The 22374-nt window shown below is 38.4% G+C and overlaps 2 protein-coding genes across 3 annotated transcripts in view; one reads left to right on the plus strand and one right to left on the minus strand.

Moving 5' to 3' along the window:
* The window catches only part of DHRS7 (dehydrogenase/reductase 7), a 977513-nt gene that overhangs the window by 55599 nt on the left and 899540 nt on the right, over nt 1-22374 (plus strand). The gene's annotated exons all lie outside the window — the stretch shown is intronic.
* Nucleotides 1-22374, minus strand: part of SLC38A6 (solute carrier family 38 member 6) — a 102997-nt gene that overhangs the window by 18183 nt on the left and 62440 nt on the right. The window contains exon 16 of one of the 2 annotated variants that reach the window (XM_050797803.1): nt 1683-22349. In XM_050797803.1, the coding sequence (XP_050653760.1) occupies nt 22269-22349 (81 nt within the window). In that variant the 3' untranslated portion in view covers nt 1683-22268. Of the gene's footprint in view, nt 1-1682; nt 22350-22374 lie in introns of those variants that run through there. The other variant, XM_050797804.1, reaches the window with a different exon arrangement.

Here is a 22374-nt window from a genome sequence, read left to right on the forward strand (position 1 = left end):
GCTGCCTTCACGCGGACATAAAAGCTCCCCATGCAAATCAAACCACTTCGACTTGCTTCCCAGACTTGATTCAGAGCTCTGTTTTGATTTGCATCCATGAGGGTAGAACTCAAGTTCAGCCTGAAGCTGCAGTTGGTAAGACTCAAAACCTATTGCATGCAGGTACAGGCAGCGTAAGAGATATTTTTGGAAGGCACAATTTCCAAAGGAGAGGGTCAGCTCTAAATCCGCAGGTGCTATGATTTTCACCAGGCTGGCACCTGGAGAAAAAAGTATGCCTTTGTCCATTTGGCATCACAGAGTCCCTCAGCTAAGCCTCTCCCCACAATAAGTCACATAACACGCCAGCTCTAGAGAACACGAAATCAAATTTGGAGGGATGGAATTAGGTGTGTATAGTGGGTGGGTATCCTTATCATTGTTAGTCATAGGTATGAGAAAGTAGACGAAGAAGAGTAAGAGCGAGTTAGGAAGAAACACTTCTTTAAAAAATTAAGCCTGCATAAAATTAACAGGTTTTGTTGTTGTTGTTGTTGCCTTTTAATGCTTATTGTTCATGGTGCCCAATCTCAGGTTATTAACAGCTTGGCCATGTTAAAACCTGTATCCTGATCATCACTAACAGGCCTACAGCAGAGACTGGAGACAGTCAGGATAAGAAAGAGGTGTACCAAGTGATCCTCTCTTGCTGGGGACTGTTCTAGAAGCTCTACACATGCTGGGGAAAGGAGCAGAAGCCAAAGAGAGGTGAAACTCCACATTCCATGGATGGTATAGGATTTCAGCTTCAAAGAAATCCTTTGTTGTTCAGGGCACACTCTTAAACCATCAACACTCACCAAGTATACTGCACTGTACCATGAAGTCTCTGAGGTGGGTGGGTAAAGTGGGGATGGGAGGCAGGTTCTAGATGGAGGATACAAAGGAGCTGGCAGATGTGGAACCTTTCCTAAAGGCTGTCACAGGGTGGTTAGACATGCAAATATAAAGAATTTGTATATTTTATCATTTAGAGAAATTAAATGTAGCATCAAGATGTTGAGCATAGGTTTCCTGAGTAATGAAGCAGTTACATTAAGTCATAGGTAAGTCCTTCTAGAGGAGGTTGAGTGTGGAAATAGGTTTTGAGGGAGAAGAAACACTTTGGAGGGGAAACAGAAAAACAACATGAATGGGTTGTGCAAAAGTTTGGAGGCAGGAAGCCGGGCACAGTGGCTCACACCTGTAATCCCAGCACTGTGGGAGGCTGAGGTGGGCGGATCACCTGAGGTCAGGAGTTCGAGACCAGCTGGACCAACATGGTGAAACCCTGTCTCTAATAAAAATACAAAAATTAGCTAGGTGTGGTGGTGCATGCCTGTAATCCCAGCGACACAGGAGGCGGAGGCAGGAGAATCGCTTGAACCCGGGAGGCAGAGGTTACAGTGAGCCAAGATCCGTCACTGCACTCCAGCCTCGGGAACAGAGCGAGACTCTGTCTCAAAAAAAAGAAAAAAGAGAGAGAGAGAGAGATGCCAGAGGTCTTGACCAGGCTCAGTGGCTCATGCCTGTAATTCCAGAATTTTGGGAGGCCAAAGTGGGCAGATTGCTTGAGCTCACGAGTTCGAGACTAGCCTGGGCAACATGGTGAAACCCTGTCTCTACAAAAAGTACAAAAATTAGCTGGGCATGGTGGCACATACCTGTAGTCCCAGCTACTCCAGAGGCTGAGGTGGGAGGATTGCTTGAGTCCCAGAAGGCAGAGGTTGCAGTGAGCTGAGATCGCGCCAATGCACTTCAACCTGTGTGACAGAGTGAGACCCTGTCTCAAAAAAAAAAAAAAAAAAAAAAAAAAGATGCCAGAGGTCTTAATAGGATCTGAGTGCATGAGGAATTTTACAAAAATCCAGAAAAAGTTCCTCGTATGCCCTGGAGCTGAGACTTAAGAACAAATCAAGTGTGGTTTTTAGATAACTAGTCCTTGAAGGCCTAAAGTGCTTCTTTTTAGCTTTTGGAAGACAACGAAACGGCACTAGTCCAATGCAGAGAGGCAATTAATCTTTCTCTACCACTTCTACTTGATGTAAAGTCCACGCTCAGCCTGGGTCCCAGCATTCTCCACATCGGGATCCTACCCTTCAGCTTTACTTCTCAAATTGTTATTACATCTGTGCTCTTGGAAAATTCTTACCTGTCATCTCCAAAATATACCTTGTGTTTTCCTGTACATGGTGTTAGTATTTTCTTTCCAAGCACGAATATCTTCCTTTCATTCTCATTTCTACTTTGGTTATCCTTCAATTTTACTTCAGCTGTTGCTTTCTTCACGAAGTCTTCCCCACTCACCCAGAAGGCAGTGAACCCCACCTCTATGAGCTTATCCAGCAGAGCTTTTAATGTTCGTATTACTCACCAACATATGTCATTCTTTCAACAAGCACGCACAGATGGCCTAGTGTGCATGTGGCACATGCACCAGTCACACCCTGCCCTTCAGGGTATCACCATCCCAGGCACTGTATAGAGGTCATCTCCATTGGACTGTAAGTTTCAGTAGTTTACCAACTAAAGAACAAATACTGTACCTACCTAACAATGCTTTGTGACAGGGAAACTCATCTATTCACAAGTGAGGCTGGAAATAGAATTCGAGAATTTTCTCTCACCAGAATAAAGTTCTAGATTGCTAGAGTAGGGCTCTCTGATTTATTAAAAGCAAATTACTTTTTTTTACTATAGAAGTAACAATATTATGAAATGTTTAAGTAACTGAGTGTGGGAGTGATTAGACATCTTTTGGGAGAGTTGAGTAGAAAAAAAAATTGAGGAAAGCCATTTTACACTGAAATTAAAATGCATGAATGCATCTCTATTTATGTAGTCTGGTAAGCTAATAAATTGAGAACCATTCTGGATGAATGAAAGCAAAGAATTTATTTGAATGCAAATGAATGACAAATCTTTAGACAAAGACACAGAGAGGCTCCAAGTATTTTGCTTCCCTGTGAAATGTAAATATTATTATGGCATAATCCTTACTGACTTTTGAGTATCATATAAACTTAGGAAGTTATATAGTAAAAATGCCTTGTCAGTGTTTTTTTCTAAATCCTGAAGTGTTGACAAAAATTTTGCAAATCTGTAAACCAGAACCTATTTAGATATTTTTCGCTGGTTAGGATTAGTAATGATTGGGGAAAGAGTCAACTAAGTCATCAACGTATTTTGTAATCAAGATCTGTTTTTGTATCTACTTCTTTCTACCTATAAGATAATTGAAGTCAATGAGCATTAGAAGTGAACAAATCTTTACTGAATTTTTGAATATAGACTGGTTATTTAGACTGGTAGTTTCCAAGTGTTGGTCTATGAGAAAATTTTCATTGGTCTTTGATGAGATAAATGACTACGTAGCAAGTTTTTCACAAATCTAAACCTGTTGAATTTAAAAGACCATACTTCATTATAACCTTAATTTTTTACATTGAAGGTGGCAAGTTTAATGTCCTCGATCAACTTGTAAAATAAAAAGTTTGCAATATTATGAATGTCCCGAGATTCATTTTGATGTTCTAAAGTTCCAAAAGAAATTTCAAATCTGGGAAACACTGAATTAGACTACTGATAGTCTAAGCTATATTTGGATTTTTAAAAATTGTGTTTGTAGAAAGTCACAGAACACAGAAATGGGTTTCTGACATTGTTTCGTAAGACATCCAAGTTTTCTCAAAGTCTAGTTGACAACGATCGGAACACATTCCTGCTCTACTTAAAAACCCATATACCTTCCCTTTGTCCAGAATTTCCTCTGAAATACTTAAAAAAGGAGAAACAACAGTGCTGTGGCAATGAACCATGACTCAAGAGGACACAAAGCCGGCCAAAATACTGTCTGGCTGATGTAACAGAACAGATTTAGGTGCCACATTTTAAATGAATAAAGCAGCCTTCAACACAGTCAATATTGACTATGTACCTACTATGAGCAGAATCTTTTTGTAGAAAAAACCTCCAACAGTTGGATACACTTTATTAACATGGTAATTAAGCACACAGCCATTAGAGTCAAATTTGTTTCTATTTTTAGGATGGCATCTTAAGGATGTGTAACCTTGAACAAGTCATTTAACCTTACAGTCTCTTTAAACTTTAATTTCTAATCTATTAAATGGGGAATATAACTGTGCTTACCTCAGACTACATGAGAATGTGCTTGGCATAGAACCTGGTCCATACACAGAAGTGCCAGCTCATTAGTGTCATATTATTTTATGAGATTACCGATCTTCCATTCATTTAAAATACGAAACTTTCTCAGATTTTAGCAGGTTGGAGAACTGGGTAAGAAAACCAGGGAATTATAAAATTCGTCTTCACTCTTTTTCCATGGGAGTGCCCTTCCCTAGGGCCCCCACTCCCTCTGATTCCTACTGCCACCATCCACGTAGAAGTTGAGTTGAAGTCTGGGTACAGTGGCTCATGCCTGTAATCCTGGCACTTTGGGAGGCCAAGGTGGGCAGATCACCTGAGCTCGGGAGTTTGAGACCAGCCTGACGAACATGGAGAAACCCCATCTCTACTAAAAATACAAAATTAGCTGGGCGTGGTGGCTCATGCCTGTAATCCCAGCTACTCGGGAGGCTGAGGCAGGAGAATTGCTTGAACCTGGGAGGTGGAGGTTGCGGTGAGCCGAGATCACAGCATTGCACTCTAGCCTGGGCAACAAAAGCGAAACTCCGTCTCAAAAAAAAAAAAAAAAAAGGAAGTTGAGTGGCTCTGATCCCAAACACACACACACACACACCCACACACACCCACACACACAAACAAACAGGTTGATATAAGGCACGTTCTTGGAGCCTGATTTCTGAACTACCAGGCTTTGTTACAGAGAACCTAGCAAGATGACCATAAGGGGAAATGTTAGAAATTCTAGAGCTGCTCCAACCTCCAAGATCTACCTCTGTGGAGGTCTGGTCTCTTGTCTTTAAAAAGAGGCATTTCCCTACAAGTACAATTGATGACTAGTCAATAATGAGCCCTTTACTCAATGAAATGACAATATATTGCCAATGAGATGTCAAGGAAAGTCTCAATAAACTTTGAGAGTTAGCATAAGTTGGTTCAATCACATCCCTCATGAGGATCGTCCCACAACCCTCCTGATGTGCCCACGGACTCTGGGAGGAAGCAGGTGGCTTACATTTTTTTCTTGGCCATCTCTGCCTTTGAATTTCACTTTTTGAGGTTTCTGGATCACCTGGATATAGCATAAGGCTGTATGTGTTCCGTCACATGTAGGTGTAAGAAGGGTTTACATACACAATTCTGTTCACACAAGGTATTTTTGTGTCTACTGACTGACTTTATTAGTTTCAGGAGACAGAGACAGGCAAATTAAAAGTGAATATTAAATGTTTCTGTTCTTAAAATGCCCGTCAGCCACTTTTCCTCTAGATTCCCACTACTGGCTTAGCACTCTCTGCCGCTTTCCCTTTGCTTTTCTCCAGTTCCCAAATTCACATTTTCTCTTTTACACAGAGTAGTTTAGCTATCTCTCTCACTTCCTCTCCTCCTGCCAACCATTTCTACAGGGTCACACTTTTTTGGATTGAGGCAAGATTCACTTAACATAAAATGAACCTCTTTAAAGTATACAATTAGCAGGCATTTAGTACATTCACATTGCTGTGCCACTGTGTAAGATTTCACCTTTCATACCTAAATGACTTATCAAGACATTCCCCCCACCCCCACAAAGAAAAATACATTAAGGATATTTCCCTTACTAAGAGAAGTTCTGGTGCCAGCTGCATAAAGCAGATTCTTATTCTTTTGGAGAAAGGGACAACATTTGTGAAAGAAAGAAAGAAAGAAAGAAAAGGAAGGAAAGAAGGGAGGGAGGGAGGGAGGGAGGGAGGGAGGGAGGGAATAATATGCTTGTTCACAGAAAGTTCTGTGGACAGAATTGTGTCTCCTCCAACCCCTCAATTCATATTGAAGCACTAACCCATAAGTATTTGAAGATGGGGTCTTTGGGAGGCAATCAGGGTTAGATTAAGTGATGAGGGTAGGACCCTCATAATGGGATTATGGCTTTATAGGAAGAGGAACAGAGATCACTCTTTCTGCACCATGTGAGGACACAAGAAGGCAGCCATCTGCAAGCCAGGAAGAGGCCCTCACCAGGACCAATCATTCTAGCCAGCACCATGCTCTTGGACTTGCCAGCCTTCAGAGCTATAAGAAATAAATTTCTGCTGTTTAAGCCATCCAATCTATGGTACTTTGTTATAGTAGCCTGAGATAAGGTAGATGGTAACATCTACAAAAAATAATTTTCAACTTTACTTACCGCTTCATGGAATGTCAGTAACTTACTTGCAACTTACTTTGCAAATCATTCAGCAAATATAAATATTTGTATATACAGGTGACCCTTGAACAATGTGGGGGTCAGAGGTGCCCACCCACCATACAGTTGAAAATCAATTGACAACTTTTGACTCCCCTACCAAAACTTAACTGCTCATAGCCTACTGTTGACTGGAAGTCTTACCAATAACAGTTGATTAACACACATTTTGTATGTTATTTGTATTATGTACTGTTTTCTTACAATAAAGTAAGCTACAGAAACAAAAATGTCGTTAAGAAAATCATAAGGAACAGAAAACATATTTACTATTGTGAAAGTGGATCATCATAAAGGTCTTCATTCCCATTGTCTTCATGTTGGGGAGGCTGAGGAGAAGGCAGGGGAGGGGTTGGTCTTGCCTTCTCACGGATGGCAGAGGCAGAACAAACTCCCCATATAAGTGGACCCACACAGTTAGAAAAACCATGGTGTTCTAGAGTCAACTGTATATTTACATATAAATATAATTTACATGTGAGTCACAAAATAAATATGAACAAATGTTAAGTTTCAGTGGTGGGTATATGGGCATACCATTTCAACTTGCATTCATGTTTAAAATTTTTCATAATAAAAAGAATGGTAAAGAACTTATAGAGGACAGCCTTTTCATCTAGTTAATTTATACTGAATTATTCAAACAAATTAAACTTGATAATAGATCCAAGGATTAGTTGGCCTTTCTGAGTTAATAATACAGGATCCTGGAAAAACAATAGAAACGAATGGTGTCTGCTATGGGTTAAATGTTTGTTCCCCCCAAAACACACATTGAAATTTAATTGCCAATGTAATGGTACTGAGAGATGCAGCCTCTAAGAGGTTATTAAGCCATGAGGGCTCCACCTTCCTTGGTAGGTTTAATATTGCAGTAAAAGTGCTTTCAGAAGAAAATATCTGCAAACTACCCATCTGAAGAGGGATTAAGAACCAGAATATATGAGGAACTCAAACAGCTCTACTGGAAAAAATATAATAATCCAATCAAAAAATGGGCAAAATATTTGAAGAGACATTTCTCAAAAGAGGACAAACAAATGGCTAACAGGCATATGAAAAGGTGCTCAACATCACTGATTATCAGAAATGCAAATCAAAACTGCCATATCATCTCACCCCAATAAAAATTGCTTTTATCAAAAATACAGATAATAATAAATGCTGTGGCTGGGTGCAGTGGCTCACGCCTGTAATCCCAGCACTTTGGGAGGCCGAGGCAGGCGGATCATGAAGTCAGGAGATCGAGGCCATCCTGGCTAACATGATGAAATTCCGACTCTAGTTAAAAAAAAAAAAAAAAAAAAAATTAGCTGGGCATGGTGGCGGGTGTGTGTAGTCTCAGCTACTCGGGAGGCTGAGGCAGGAGAATGGCGTGAACCCAGGAGGCGGAGCTTGCAGTGAGCCGAGATCATGCCACTGCACTCCAGCCTGGGCAACAGAGTGAGACTCCGTCTCAAAAAAAAAAATTATAATAATAATAAATGCCAGAGAGGATGTGCAGAAAAGGGGAATGGGGACCTTTATGCACTGTTGGTGGGAATGTAAATTAGTACAACCACTGTAGAGAACAGTTTGGAGGTTCCTCAAAAAACTAAAAATAGAGCTACCATATGGTCCAGCAATCCCACTGCTGGGTATCTACCCAAAAGAAAGGAAATAGATATATTGAAGAGCTATCTGCACTCCCATGTTTGTTGCAGTACTGTTCGTAATAGCCAAGATTTGGAAGTAACCTAAGTGTCCATCGACAGATGAATGAATAAAGAAAATGTGGAACACATACACAATGGAGTGCTATTCAGCCATAAAAAGAATGAGATCTTTTCATTTGCAGCAACATAGATGAAACTGGAGATCATTATGTTAAGTGAAATAAACCAGACACAGAAAGACAAACATCGAATGTTCTCACTTATTTGTGGGGTCTAAAAATCAAAACAGTTGAACTCATGGACACACAGAGCAGAAGGATGGTTACCAGAGGCTGGTAAGGGTTGTGGGGTAGTAGGGGAGGGGTAAGAATGGTAAATGAGCACAAAAAATAGAAAATATGAGTAAGACCTACTATTTGATAGCATTACAGGATGACTAGAGTCAATAATTACTTAATTGCACATTTAAAGATAACTAAGAGTATAATTGGTTTGTAACACAAAGGATAAATGCTTGAGGGGATGGATACCCCATTCTCCATGGTGTGATTATTTCACATTGCATGTCTGTATTGAAACATCTCATGTACCCCATAAATATATACACCTACTACGTACTCACAAAAATTAAAACTTAAAATAATAAAAATAAAATAAAATAAAAGTGCTTTTGGAAGTAGGCTTTCTCTCTTTGCTTATCTGTCATTTGAGGAACAGTATTCCTCCCCTCCAGAGGGTGGAATATTCAAAGGCCATATTGGGAGTAGAGACAGGGCCCTCACCAGATACCAAACCTGCTGGTACCTTGATATTGGATTTCCCAGGCTCCAGCAACACAATATAAACTAAGCATCTTGCCTAAGAATATCACACACAGTCACATCCTTTCCTGGGAACAGCAAACTTGCAAAGGGGACAATTCTCACATGGGTCTCATCAGAAACGCCACTCATGGGAAAACTTCCTAAATACACAATGAAGATTTAACAAATATTTACTGAGCACCAATTACTGTGACAGATGCTAATATGTAATGTCATAGTTCCTATCTTTGGGCTAATTACAATTGAGTCAGAGAGGTAAAGTATTTAAATGTGAAAAGCTAAATAACAACACAAAATTGAAAGGGTAATTCCTACATAGTTGTTGTGAATGTAAATCCGTAAATCTTTTTTTTTTTTGAGACAGGATTTTGCTCTGTCACCCAGGCTGGAGTGCAGTGGAGCAATCACAACTCACTGCAGCCTCAACCTCCCTGGGATCAGGTAATGCTCCCACCTCAGCCTCCCAAGTAGCTGGGACTATGGCCACATGCCACACCTGGCTAATTTTTGTATTTTTTGTAGAGACAGGGATTTGCCATGTTGCCCAGGCTGGTCTTGAACTTCTAGGCTCGAGCGATCCACTCACCTCAGCCTCCCAGAGTACTGCGATTACAGGTATGAGCCACTGTGCCCAGCCAATAAAATCTTTAATGAAGGTCAATGTAGTAATACCTACCAAAATTAAAAATGCACATGCCCTTGACCCAGAATTCCAGTTAAATGGATAGAAATATATCCTGCAGATATATTAATATATGTGCTAAATGACATATGTATACAAAGATAATATTTGAAGCATTATATAAAATTGCAACATTTTAAAATAAAAAATCCCTCAATATGCATTGATAGGAAACTAGAAAATTAAATTATGGTTTATGCATTAACAGAATACTATGCAGCTGTTAAAATATTTAGGGAGTTTTGTATATGCTGACACAAAATAATCTCCAAAACATAATGCTAAATCAAAAATAGACAAGTGGGACAACATCCAACACAAGAGATTCTGCACAGCAAAAGAAATAATCAACAGAATAAAAATCTTAAGGAGAGAGAAAGTATTTGCAAACCACATATCTGATAAGGGGTTAATACACAAAATACAGAAGGAACTGCAACTCAGTAACAAAAAAAACCAATTAAATTTTAAAATGGGCAAAGGACATGAAAGAAATTTCTCCAAACACATACAAATGACCAGCTATTATATGAAGATGCTCAACATCACTAATTATCAGGGAAATGCAAAACAAAACCACAATGAGATATTACCTCACACCTGTTAGGATGATCATTATCAAAATAACAAAAAACAAATGCTGGCAAGGATATGGAGAAATTGGAACCCTTGTGCACTGCTGGTAGAAACATAAAATAGTACAGCCATTAGGGAAATCAGTATGGAGATTCTTCAAAAAATTTAAAATAGAACTACCATATGATACAGCAATCCCACTTCTGGATATTTATACAAAATAATTGAGAACAGAATCTTGAAGAGATATTTGCACTCCCATGTTCGTTGCTGCATTATCCAAATAGCCAAAAGGTGAAAACAACCTAAATGTCTATTGGCAGATTCATGGATAAAGAAATTGTGGTATACACATACAATGGGATATTATTCAGCCTTAAAGAATGAAGAAAATTCTTCTATGTGCTACAATATGCATAACACTTGAGGATAACATGCTAAGTGAAACAAGCCAGTCACAAAAGGACAAATACTACATGATTCCTTGGTACAAGATGGCTAAAGCACTCAAACTCATAGAAGCAAAAAGTAAAATGGCAGTTGCCAGGGGCTACAGGGACAGGGAAATAGGGAGTTGTTGTTCAATTGGGCATAGAATTTTAGTCATGACGGATGAAAAAGTTTTAGATGTCTACTATGCAATGTGCATATAAATAACAATACTACATCGTACACTTAGAGATTTGTTAAGAGGGCAGATTTCATGTTAGGTGTTATTTATTTTTGTTTAGCACAACTAAAAAAAGTCATAATGTTAAGTGAAGTCAAAGGGGCAAAGGATTTCATGTTGTATGCCAACATTTGTGGGTGTATATCCATGTATTCTCCCTGTGTTTGTGTATTCTCTCTCTCTAAGACAGACATAGGATATACTGGGAAGAATACAGAAAGTTGTAAAAGTGGTTGCTTCCAAGGAGGAAAACTGGATGCTGGGGACAGAATTGGATGGCAGGACATTTTTTTAAATTTAAAATCCATACCATGTGCATATTACCCACTCAAAAACTGAAAAAGAATCTTTGGTATACCAAAAGAATCATATAGATAATAAGGGGTAGGCTGGAGTGGAGTATAAAGTGTTTACAGAGCTGGGATTTGAGCTGGGTGTTGACGAATGAGAAGCATTTGGATAGGTGGAAAATAAGTCACATTCTGGGTGTGTACCTGGAAGTAGGAGTAGGGAGAGGAGTAACAATATAGAAGAGGTTAATGAAAGGCAAATCAAGTGCCAGACAGAAAAAAACAGTTTAAGGGTGTTGTAGAACATACGTAAGAAAGGGCTGAAATATAGCTTAGTGGATGAGGCAAGGGAATCTGGGATTAATAGGGGTAGTAGCGAGCCATTATTTGGTATTAACGGGGGTAGTAGTGAGCCATTATAGGTTCTTGAGCAAGGGAGTAATATTATGAAAGCAGGATTGCAAGGAGACCAGTAACAGGCAAAATGGGCTGGAAGACATACATCTGCTAGCAGGTAGATACGGCAATCCAGTAGTTGCGCATTAGAGTCATCCGGGAAGCTCTAAGTATATCGATGCCTGGGTCGTAACCCTCAGAGATTTGGATTTAATTAGTTGGGGTGGGACCTGCATGTGGTAATTTTTGCAAAGTTCCCCAAGTGATGCTAAAGAACAGCCTGAATTGATAATCACTGCAATACTTCAGGCACAAAGAGATGAAGGCTGAGATTTAGATAGGAATCTGGCAGGAGGCTGAGTCAGGATAAAAGCAAATCTAGGAGGCATTTCAAAGGAAGAACTGACATTGTGACAGATTGGAGGTAAACAGTAGAAGGACACAGTCTGTTAGATTCCTTTATGCATTCATTCAACAAATATTAAGCCACTCCAAAGTACCAGGCACTGTTCTAAGCTCTGAGGATTTGGTTATAAGACAGTTAAATCCCAGTTCTTACGAAACTTCCAGTCTAGTGGACACAGACAACACATAAACAAGATTTCCAGCAGCGACCTGTATAACAGGGTAAAGTTAAAAAGCACTACCACGTGTTGGGGGCCATAAGACGGTCATGACCATAAGACAGATGGGGCAGACATCTCTGAGGGGGTGACAGTTGACCTGAGGCTTAAATAAGAAGCCAGACTTGCAAAGGTCTTTGAAAATTATGTTCTAACTAGGGAAAACAGTAAGTGTGAGGGAAGAAGCTTGGTGTGTTCAATGGGCAGAAAGGCCAGTGTGGCTGGAGAATGAAGGATAGATTGATATCAGAGAAATAAGTAGGTACAGACAAAATTGAGCCTTGTAGGCAATGGTATGAATTTCATTCTAGGTGAGATGGAAAGCCCTTAGAGGAAATTAAGCAGGGTAGCAACATAATCTGATTTGAATTTTTAAACAACTACTTTGCAGTATGAAAGTGGACTGTAGGTAGAAGGAATGCAAGCAAGAAAGCCAGTTGGGATGTTGGATGAAAAGAGTAGGGCTGCTGACAGATATGAGAAAACTGTAGTGAGGAATGGATTTGGACATGTGAAGTTTGAAGTGATTGTGAAGCCACCAAGCAGAAATGTTCTGAAGTAACTAGAAATACAGAAAACAGATGAGAGTTTAGGCTGTACCCACTGATTTGGGGGTCACTTCCAAGGGAAGTGAGGAAATGCAGGTTAGATGACACTACAGGAATATTAACAACTTCATTGAAAGTATAGATTAATAACAACCCAGAAGAAATACTGATAGTGGTGGGCTGCAGGGCCCTCTGGTGAGTCTTGTCTCATTTAACATTTTTATCTGTGAATGGGATGAAAAAATGAAAGTATGAGGAAGGATGTCACAAAAGCAGGGAATGGTGACTGATGCACTAGAATCAGGATTCAAAAAAAGATCTCAATTGCTTAAGTGGTGCACTGAAGCTAACAGGATGAAATTTAACACAGATAACAGATACAAACATATGTATGTATATGTGTACCTACACATATGTGTATATATATATGTGTGTGTGCATATATATTCCCTCATATTTAAAAAACGTAAATCAACAGCACAAGTACAGGGTTCTAGGAACCTGGGTAATTTACCTAAAAAAGGCCTGCAGCTTTTCTGACCACATATTTATAAGCCAAAAGTGTAATGTCATTGCTAAAAATGCTGATGTAAAGTCAAAATATGTGGATAATATTTACTACAAAACTAAAATAATTACTTTTCTGGGGAAAAATACATCAGTAGTGAAAATAAATGCATTTATTTTCTATTTCTAGAATACCGTTCTCTAGTCAGGCTGCTGACTAAATGTCTGAAGCAGAGATGGAAGAAGATACAATATGGTTGGAAGCTATGTGATTTGAGGGACAACAAAGTAATAAAAGTGTACATATATTCAATGCTTAACAGCTTACTCGAGTTTTTCCCAAATATGTAATCTCACGTGAAGGAGAGTTTCCTCTGGTTGAGAGAAAACCCAGTCAAATATTGAGTCTTCAGCAAGTTCAGAGAACGGTAACTTGTCCGAAATTAGAAAGAGATAGAAGCTGGGATTTGAACACAGGTAATTTTGACTCCAAAATCTTCTTTTAAAAAAATATATGTATATATTAAAAATACATGTATTTGGTTGTTTAAGCAATTCTATTTATCAAATTGATCTGAAAATGTTCAATCAGAAAAATGAGTTGTATCTGAACTTTTTTCAAGCAAGATGTATGTATGTATGTCTTATAGAGCTTCATGACCTTGGGACTAGCTCAACTTCTAGGACATAATATGTGCTAAGAATTTGCTGAATGAATTAGCCAGCCCTTTTTCTTGTGTTGTGTATCTGTCCAGTGATGAACACTAGATAAAATATATACACAGCTGACTCTTGAACAACATGGGTTTCAACTGCACGGGTTCCCTAATGGTTGATTTTTTTCAATCAAATATGGATAAAAAAATATAGTAATTTCAGGATGCAAAATCTGCATGTCTACACAAGGTTGATATTTTGTATATGTGGTTCTGCAGCAGGACTTGAATGTGCATAGACTTTGGTATATGAGGGAGATCCTGGAACCAATCCCCCAAGGGATGACTGTACATTCAAACAAGTGAGAAACATTTCTCTGCAAGTTTTTTTCTTTATAGCATCCCATATTACAATGTCTTTTCATCCATCTGTTTTTGGGTTTTTTTTTTTTTCCTCCCTGGCACCTCAATTTTCCTTTCGACCCATTTACTTTGTACCATAGGTGAATAAACCTCTTATTCCCACCTGCCCACCTGACCATCAGCCAAGATGAGTCTTTCTGTTCCTTATAATTGCTTGTCCTGACTGACAGCTTGGCAAAGCAGGACAACAGATTATTGTGATAGTAAACACATTTATCAGATTGTTTAGGAAGGGTGAGAAACAAAAAGGATTCTGATTTCAATAAAGAAACCATGTCCACAATATCTTTATTCATCCTCCATCAAAATTTTGTTTTCCTGTTTTTCCTACCTCCCTATGGAAAAAATGCAGGAGGATTACCAGTAGAAGAATAAATTGTGTATTTGAGTTTAAAAAAACACAAATTTCTCAGTAGAATAAAAAGGTTCTGAAATGTTCTAAAGTCAAAAATTATGACACCTAAAATCTAGGCAGAAAAATGTGCAGGAAGCAAAGTATGTTTAACATAGGGCTAATTCTAGCCGCAGAGAGCTGTTAACATGCCAAAAAGAAAAGCAGGTTAAAATTAATTCAGTTTGAGTCTCTCTGTTTCTAGTATCTATTTTCTCTCTGTATATACTGTACTGGCAGTGTCAGCACTACAGCCAGCCAGAGCGGAAGTACTCTCCACACCCAGTTACCCACAGATTACCCAGTAACCTGAGCCTGCAAACATGCAGGACAGAGAAGGGAGAAGAGAAAAATCTGTTTACCTTAAACAGAGATCTTCCAAACTCATTAACATCTTATACAGCGTTTGCCATTTCACATGTGTTAAGATAACCTTATTCCCAGGCCCTAAAATGAATTTTTTCAGGGTCAAATGGCTGTAGTACTTCCACCAATGGGTGGAATACACATTTCAAATACAATATAGAACTGGTATGAAGCACACATTGAGAAAGAAATGCCTCTTTTTCAACTCATCTCTGCTTACTTCAGTACCCCAGGCATATGAGAAAAAATTGTAAAGTCTTAAAGGTAGATGCTTTATATGCAGGTAAATATAGAACAGGAGATTTCACAAAGATGAAAATGTTTTTAAAAGGAGCACATGAAGACCAATGATTAGCTCATAACCCATTTGAAGGTATATATAAAGTTCACCAGAAAACGGATAATTTGTTTCTGCTTTTCCACTGATGGATTTATCAGTGTACTAAGCTGAAGTTTAGAAAAATGCTGTGGTAGGAAGAAACACTACAGTACTACAGAGAGATTGGGTTGATCTAGTAATGTGCTACCCATCAAATGCCAACATGGAATTGCTGGATAATAGAGAATCTATAGTATTCTCAGGACCTCAATTCCGTATCTAGATTGTACTGAGTTTTAGATCCTGCTTCTAGATGGAAAAGCGTGCACACACACACACACACACACACACCCCCAAAAGATTTCCAGACCTTGGGTGTTTAAAGGGCCTTCACACAGTAAATCAACCTACTGCTGTCTTGTTTTCTCTGCAACCAGACTGAAATAATATAGCACCAGCAGAGGTGTGAATTACCCCCATTCATCTTAATGGAGTGTTAACTTCAAAGGCTTGTTTTAACCATTTAAATGCTAAGCTCATGAGTAAACATTCTGTTAAAAAAAAAAAATACAATTTAAACATTCTCCCTCAACATACGAAAGTAATTTATAGTCTTGGCACTTCGTCTTTTAATTTAGCAAACAAGTCTCCAAATGTTAGAAAAGTATATATTTTCTGCTTTACTTAGTTTTATTTTAAATAGTTATTACCTAATAAATTATGAACATTAAGCCCATAATGAGAAGGCCCATATTTCCCAGGAAAAATTCTGAGGAGCACTTGAATAAGGTTTTTTTGGTAATCCTGCTTGAAGGGGGCACTGCTCTCACCAGCCATCTTATTAACTTCATCTAAATGCACAGAGAAAATTGTGACTCAAAACAGGCAACTAGATAAGGCAGAACATTAAAGTAAAATAAAAATGAATACCTGCACAAATAATTTTTCTTGCTACTAAGTTTTGTGCAGAGTGTTCAATAGATTGTCCCTTTGCAAAACCTCCCATGATCCTATCTCATGAGCAGGTGACAAATGTATTAATTGATGCCCAGCTGTCATCACACTTAACAATTGCCCCAGGGGGCATCCTTGCATCTGTTGCAGATTTAGGGTTATTTTGGTATTACTGGAGTTAGACTTATTTAAGCAGCTGCACACCTATCTGTATTTGGATCCATAATGTCATAAACAGAAAAAGAGGGTACGAGTAGTAGGATATCAGATTGACTGGCTCTGGCTGACCTGAAGCCACATGGGAGGCCATGTCTGGCTGTGCCCTGGGACCATCCTAAGTGCCTAGTTTCAGGAAGCCATTATTAGTAGGAGAGTACAGCTGGGGTAAACTGTGGGAAAGCACTAAAAACGTGCACTTGGGGCCAGTTCCCCTGTGAGTGAAGGCTAAAGAAAGATTCTGAAAATAATTGTCATGCAAGATGAAGAAATTCAAGGTATGTTTCCATGTCCTTAGTGGAAAGCAAATTCATTTCATTGGTCTAGAAAAGGGAATGGACAAAGGGGATAAACATTTAATCTATCAAAAGAGTCTGTTTTGGTCTGCACCTAATTGATAGAGAGCATTCAATTCTATCAATATGATCCTGTATAATAGGCATTAACTCCACTTTATAGATGTGAACATGGAGGCTTATAGAGGTTACGTAGTGTGCCTTTCACTGAGACTTGAATCGAAGTCTTTCTAACCCAAGAGCTTTGGTCTTTTACCATTATACTACGCTGTTCTCCAGTTGCCAAATAAGTATCCAGATCTTCTCAAAAAAGAAGCTCAGTTGTCAATTTTTCGGCTTATTTCCTACGTGAGAAGCAAAGGGGCACCTGCAAAAGTGCGTATTTCCATATATGAAAACTGGCACTTGGCATGCAATTCTTTACTTTACATGTGTACTGGGGTAGGATTACATTTTTACTGATACACCCTGGCTTTGGTAGGCTGCTAACAATGTGCCCTTTATGTAGAATTTCCTGGGAGCAGAGCCCTAAGTTCTGGTTCCTAACCCGAAATAAGCCATGTCAATGAGAAGCTGCAATGATTTATAACCTCCAAAAAAAATTATAGAAATGATCAATATTTTGTCTCTGTTTGCCAAGTAGAATGTTGCCTGTTTTTGTGACCAACTAAGAAAACTCAGAGAAAGGACTTTCAAGTACACAGCCAGTCATCACAGGTCTATCTCATAATGAACAGAAGAGGAAAAGTGTTTAGATAGGATTTACAGGGAGGAAAACACCAAGTAGAACAATCTCAGTTTTGTTATTAGTGACTGATGCTGACAACATTAAACCATAGCTAAGAATCAATTTTGTATATAAATTTAATACACTGATTTCTTAAAACAAACAAACAAAAGATTGACCCAATATATTTTAAGAACATTTAAACACTTCTTCTCTTTGAAAGACACTGTTAAGAGAATAAAACAGTAAGCCACAAAAAAAAAAAAAAAAAATCTTTGCAAAACACATTTAAAAAATAGAAATTGGCTGGGCATGGTGGCTTATGCCTGTAATCTCAACACTTTGGGAGGCTGAGGTGGGCGGATCACTTGAGGTAAGGAGTTTGCGACCAGCCTGGCCAACATGGTGAAACCCCATCTCTACTAAAAATACAAAAATTAGCTGGGTGTGGTGGCATGCGCCTGTAATTCCAGCTACTTGGGAGGCTGAGGCACTAGAATTACTTGAACCCAGGAGGCAGAGGTTGCAGTGAGCTGAGATTACACCACTGCACTCCAGTCTGGGTGACAGAAGTGAGACTCTGTCTCAAAAAACCAAACCAAAACAAACAAAAACCCCCTAAGAAATATAAAATATAAAAAGAATGCTTAAAAGTCAACAATGAGAAAACAATTAAAAAATGGTGGTGTGTGGCTGCAGTCTCAGCTACTCAGTATGCTGAGGCACTAGCATCATTTGAGCCCAGGAATTCAAATCCAGCTGAGGTAACATAGCAAGACCCAGTCTTTAAAAAAAAAAAAGACAAAAGAGAGTTGAGCTAAACAGATACTTCACCAAACAAAACAAACAGATGATAAAAATGCATATGAAAAGATCCTCAGTATCATATTAGGGAATTGCAAACTAAAACAATGAGATACCACTACCTGCCAATTAGAATGGCAAAAATCTAAAACACTGACACCACAGAAACTCTTACTGTTGTCTGGAATATAAAATGTTACAGCCATTTTGGAAGGTAGTTTGGCAATTTCTCATAAAATTAAATATATTCTTACCATACAATGTAGGAACTGTGCTCCATGGTATTTACCCAAATAGGCTGGACATTATGTCTACACAAAAATCTGCACAGGGGCTGGGCACCGTGGCTTATGCCTGTAATCCCAGCACTTCAGGAGGCTGAGGTGGATGGATCACCTGATGTCAGGAGTATAAGACCAGCCTGGCCAACATGGTAAAACCCCATCTCTACTAAAAATAGAAAAAATCAGCCAGGCGTAGTGGTGGTGCCTGTAATCCCAGCTACTTGGGAGGCTGAGGCACGAGAATCGCTTGAACCTGAGAGGTGGAGGTTGCAGTGAGCCGAGATCACGCCACTGCACTCCAGCCTGGGTGACAGAGTGAGACTTCGTCTCAAAACAAAACAAAAAAAACCTGCGCATGAATGCTTAGAACAGCTTTATTTGTAATTGCAAAGACTTGGAAGCAACCAAGAGATCTTTCAACAGGTGAATGGATAAACAAACTGTGGTATATCCATACAATGGAATACTATTCAGTGCTAAAAAGAAAGGAGCTATTAAGCCACAAAAAGACACAGAATAAACTTAATTGCATATTGGTAAATGAAATAAGCCAGTCTGAAAATGATACATACTGTATGATTGCAACTATATGATATTTTGGAAAAGACAAAACTATGGACACAGTAAAATGATCAGTGGAAATGTACAAAGAAGAGCAGGTACTATTCCTACAGAAACCACTCCAAAAAAATTGAGGAGGAGGGACTCCTCTTCACCTCATTCTATGAGGCCAGCATCACCTTGATACTAAAACCTGGCAGATACACAATAAAAAAAGAAAACTTCAGGTCAATATCCTTGATGAATATCGATGCAAAAAGCCTCAACAAAATACTTGCAAACTGAATCCAGCAACACATTAAAAGCTAATCCACCATGATCAAGTACACTTATACAAGATGCAAGGGTGGTTCAACATATGCAAATCAATAAATGTGATTAATCACATAAACAGAACTAAAGACAAAAACCACATGATCATCTCAATAGATGCAGAAAAGGCTTTTGATAAAATTCAATACCCCTTCATGTTAAAAGCTCTCAACAAACTAGATATTGTAGGAACATACCTCAAAATAATAAGTGGCATCCATGACAAACTCACGGCCAACATTATACTGAATAGACAAAAGCTGGAAGCATTTCCCTTGAAAACTGGCATAAGAGGAGGACACCCTCTCTCACCACTCCTATTCAACATAGTATTGGAAGTCCTAGCCAGAGCAGCCAGGCAAGAGAAAGAAAGAAAGGACATCCAAATAGGAAGAGAGGAAGTCAAACTATCTCTGTTTGCAGATGACATGATTCTATATCTAGAAAAGTCTCTACCCAAAAGCTCTTTTAGCTGATAACTTCAGCAAAGTTTCAGGATATAAAATCGATGTACAAAAATTACTAGCATTCCTATATACCACCAGTAGCCAAACTGAGAGCCAAATCAGGCAATCCCATTCACAACTACCACAAGAAGAATAAAATACCTAGGAATATAGCTAACCAGGGAGGTGAAAGATTTTTACAATGAGAATTATAAAACACTGCTTAAAGAAATCAGAGAAGACACAAACAAATGGAAAAACATTCCACGTTCATGGATAGGAAGAATGAATATCATTAAAATGGCCATACTGGCCAAAGCAATTTACAGATTCAATGCTATTCCTATCAAACTACCAATGATATTCTTCACATAACTAGATAAAACTATTTTAAAATTCATGTGGAACCAAAAAAGGGCCTGAATAGCCAAGGCAATCTTAAGCAAAAAGAACAAAGCTGGAGGTATCACATTAACCCACTTCAAACTATACTACAGGACTACAGGAACTAAAACAGCATGGCAATGGTACAAAAACAGACACATAGACCAATGGAACCGTATAGGGATCCCAGAAATAAGGCCACACACCTATGACCATCTGATCTTCAACAAAGCTGACAAAAACAAGCAATGGGGAAAAGACTCACTATTCAATAAATGGTGCTGGAATAACTGGCTAGCCATATGCAGAAGACTGAAGCGGTACCCCTTCCTTATACCATATATAAAAATCAACTCAGGATGGATTAATGACTTAAATGTAAAACCCAAAACTTTAAAAACCCTGGAAGACAACCTAGGCAATACCATCCCGGACATAGGAACGGGCAAAGATTTCATGACAAAGGCACCAAGCAATCACAACAAAAGCAAAAATTAACTGACAAATGAGATCTAACTAAACTTAAGAGCTTCTGCACAGCAAAAAAAACTATCATCAGAGTAAACAGCCTACAGAATAGGAGAAAATATGTGCAAACTATACATCCAACAAAGGTCTAATATTCAGCATCTATGAGGAACTTAAACAAATTTACAAGAGAAAAACAAACAATCCCATTAAAAAGTGGGCAAAGGACATGAACAGACACTTCTCAAAAGAAGACATACATGCTGCCAACAAGAACAATAAAAAGCTCAGTATCACTGATTAGAGAAATGCAAATCCAAACCACAAGGAGATTATCATCTCATATCAGTCAGAATGGCTACTATTAAAAAGTCAAAAAATAACAGATGCTGGTAAGGTTGCGGACAAAAGGGAACACTTACACACTTTTGGTGGGAGTGTAAATTAGTTCAACAATTTTGGAAGCAGTATGATGATTTCTTGAAGAGCTAAAAGCAAAACTACCATTCATCCCAGCAATCCCATTACTGAGTATACACCAAAAGAAACATAAATTATTCTACCATAAAGACACATGCACACAAATGTTCACTGTAGCACTATTCACAATAGCAAAGACATGGAATCAACCTATATACCATCAATGACAGACTGGATATGGCAATGATGGACAGAAAATATGGTACATATACACCATGGAATACTATGCAACCATAAAAAAAATAAGATCATGTCTTTTGCAGGAACATGGATGGAGGTGAAGGCTTTTATCCTTAGCAAACTAACACAGGAAAAGAAAACCAAATATTGCATGTCTTCATTTATATGTGAGAGCTAAATAATAAGAACTTACGAACACAAAGAAAAAAACAACTTGGGCTTATGGGTAGAGGGTGGGAAGAGGGAGAGGAGCAGAAAAGTAACTAATGGGTACTGGGTTTAATACCTGGGTGATGAAATAATTTGTATAACAAACTCCTGTGACATAAGTTTACCTATGTAACAAACTTTCACTTGTAACCCTGAACCTAAAATAAAAGTTAAAAAAAAAAATCAGTGGTTGCTAGTCGTTGCCAAGAATGAAACCTAAGGTAAACTATGAACTTTAGTTAATAATAATAGTTAACATTGGCTCATCAAATGTAACAAACGTACCACACGAACATGAGTTAATAATAGGGGAAACTGTATGTTGGCATAAAAAGGTATATGTGAACTCTGTACTTTCTATTCAGGATTTCTGCAAACAAAACTACCATTAAAGATATTAATTTAAAAAACAAAAGATTGACCCAATATGTTTAAAAGCATTTCAAGTTTGTTTCTTTTTTTGATTAAAACTGCTATACTCTTACTTCCCCATACCCACTGCCATTTTGTTCTGCTTTTCTGTTAATATTTTTTATTAAAATGTTATTTTTCATCCAGGGTGTCTTCCAGAATAATTCATTCTTACATATAGAGGTATATTATTCTTTTAAGAAGTAGGAAAATATTTATTTGTTAATCCAATCAAAAATGATGAGTGCTAAACTAAAATTCCCAACCAAAATTCCAAAGATGAGCAAAACAAATGCCTGTGGAAACAAGAAAAAAGATAAA

This window comes from Macaca thibetana, chromosome 7 (genome assembly GCF_024542745.1).
Source record: "Macaca thibetana thibetana isolate TM-01 chromosome 7, ASM2454274v1, whole genome shotgun sequence".
Taxonomy (NCBI): domain Eukaryota; kingdom Metazoa; phylum Chordata; class Mammalia; order Primates; family Cercopithecidae; genus Macaca; species Macaca thibetana.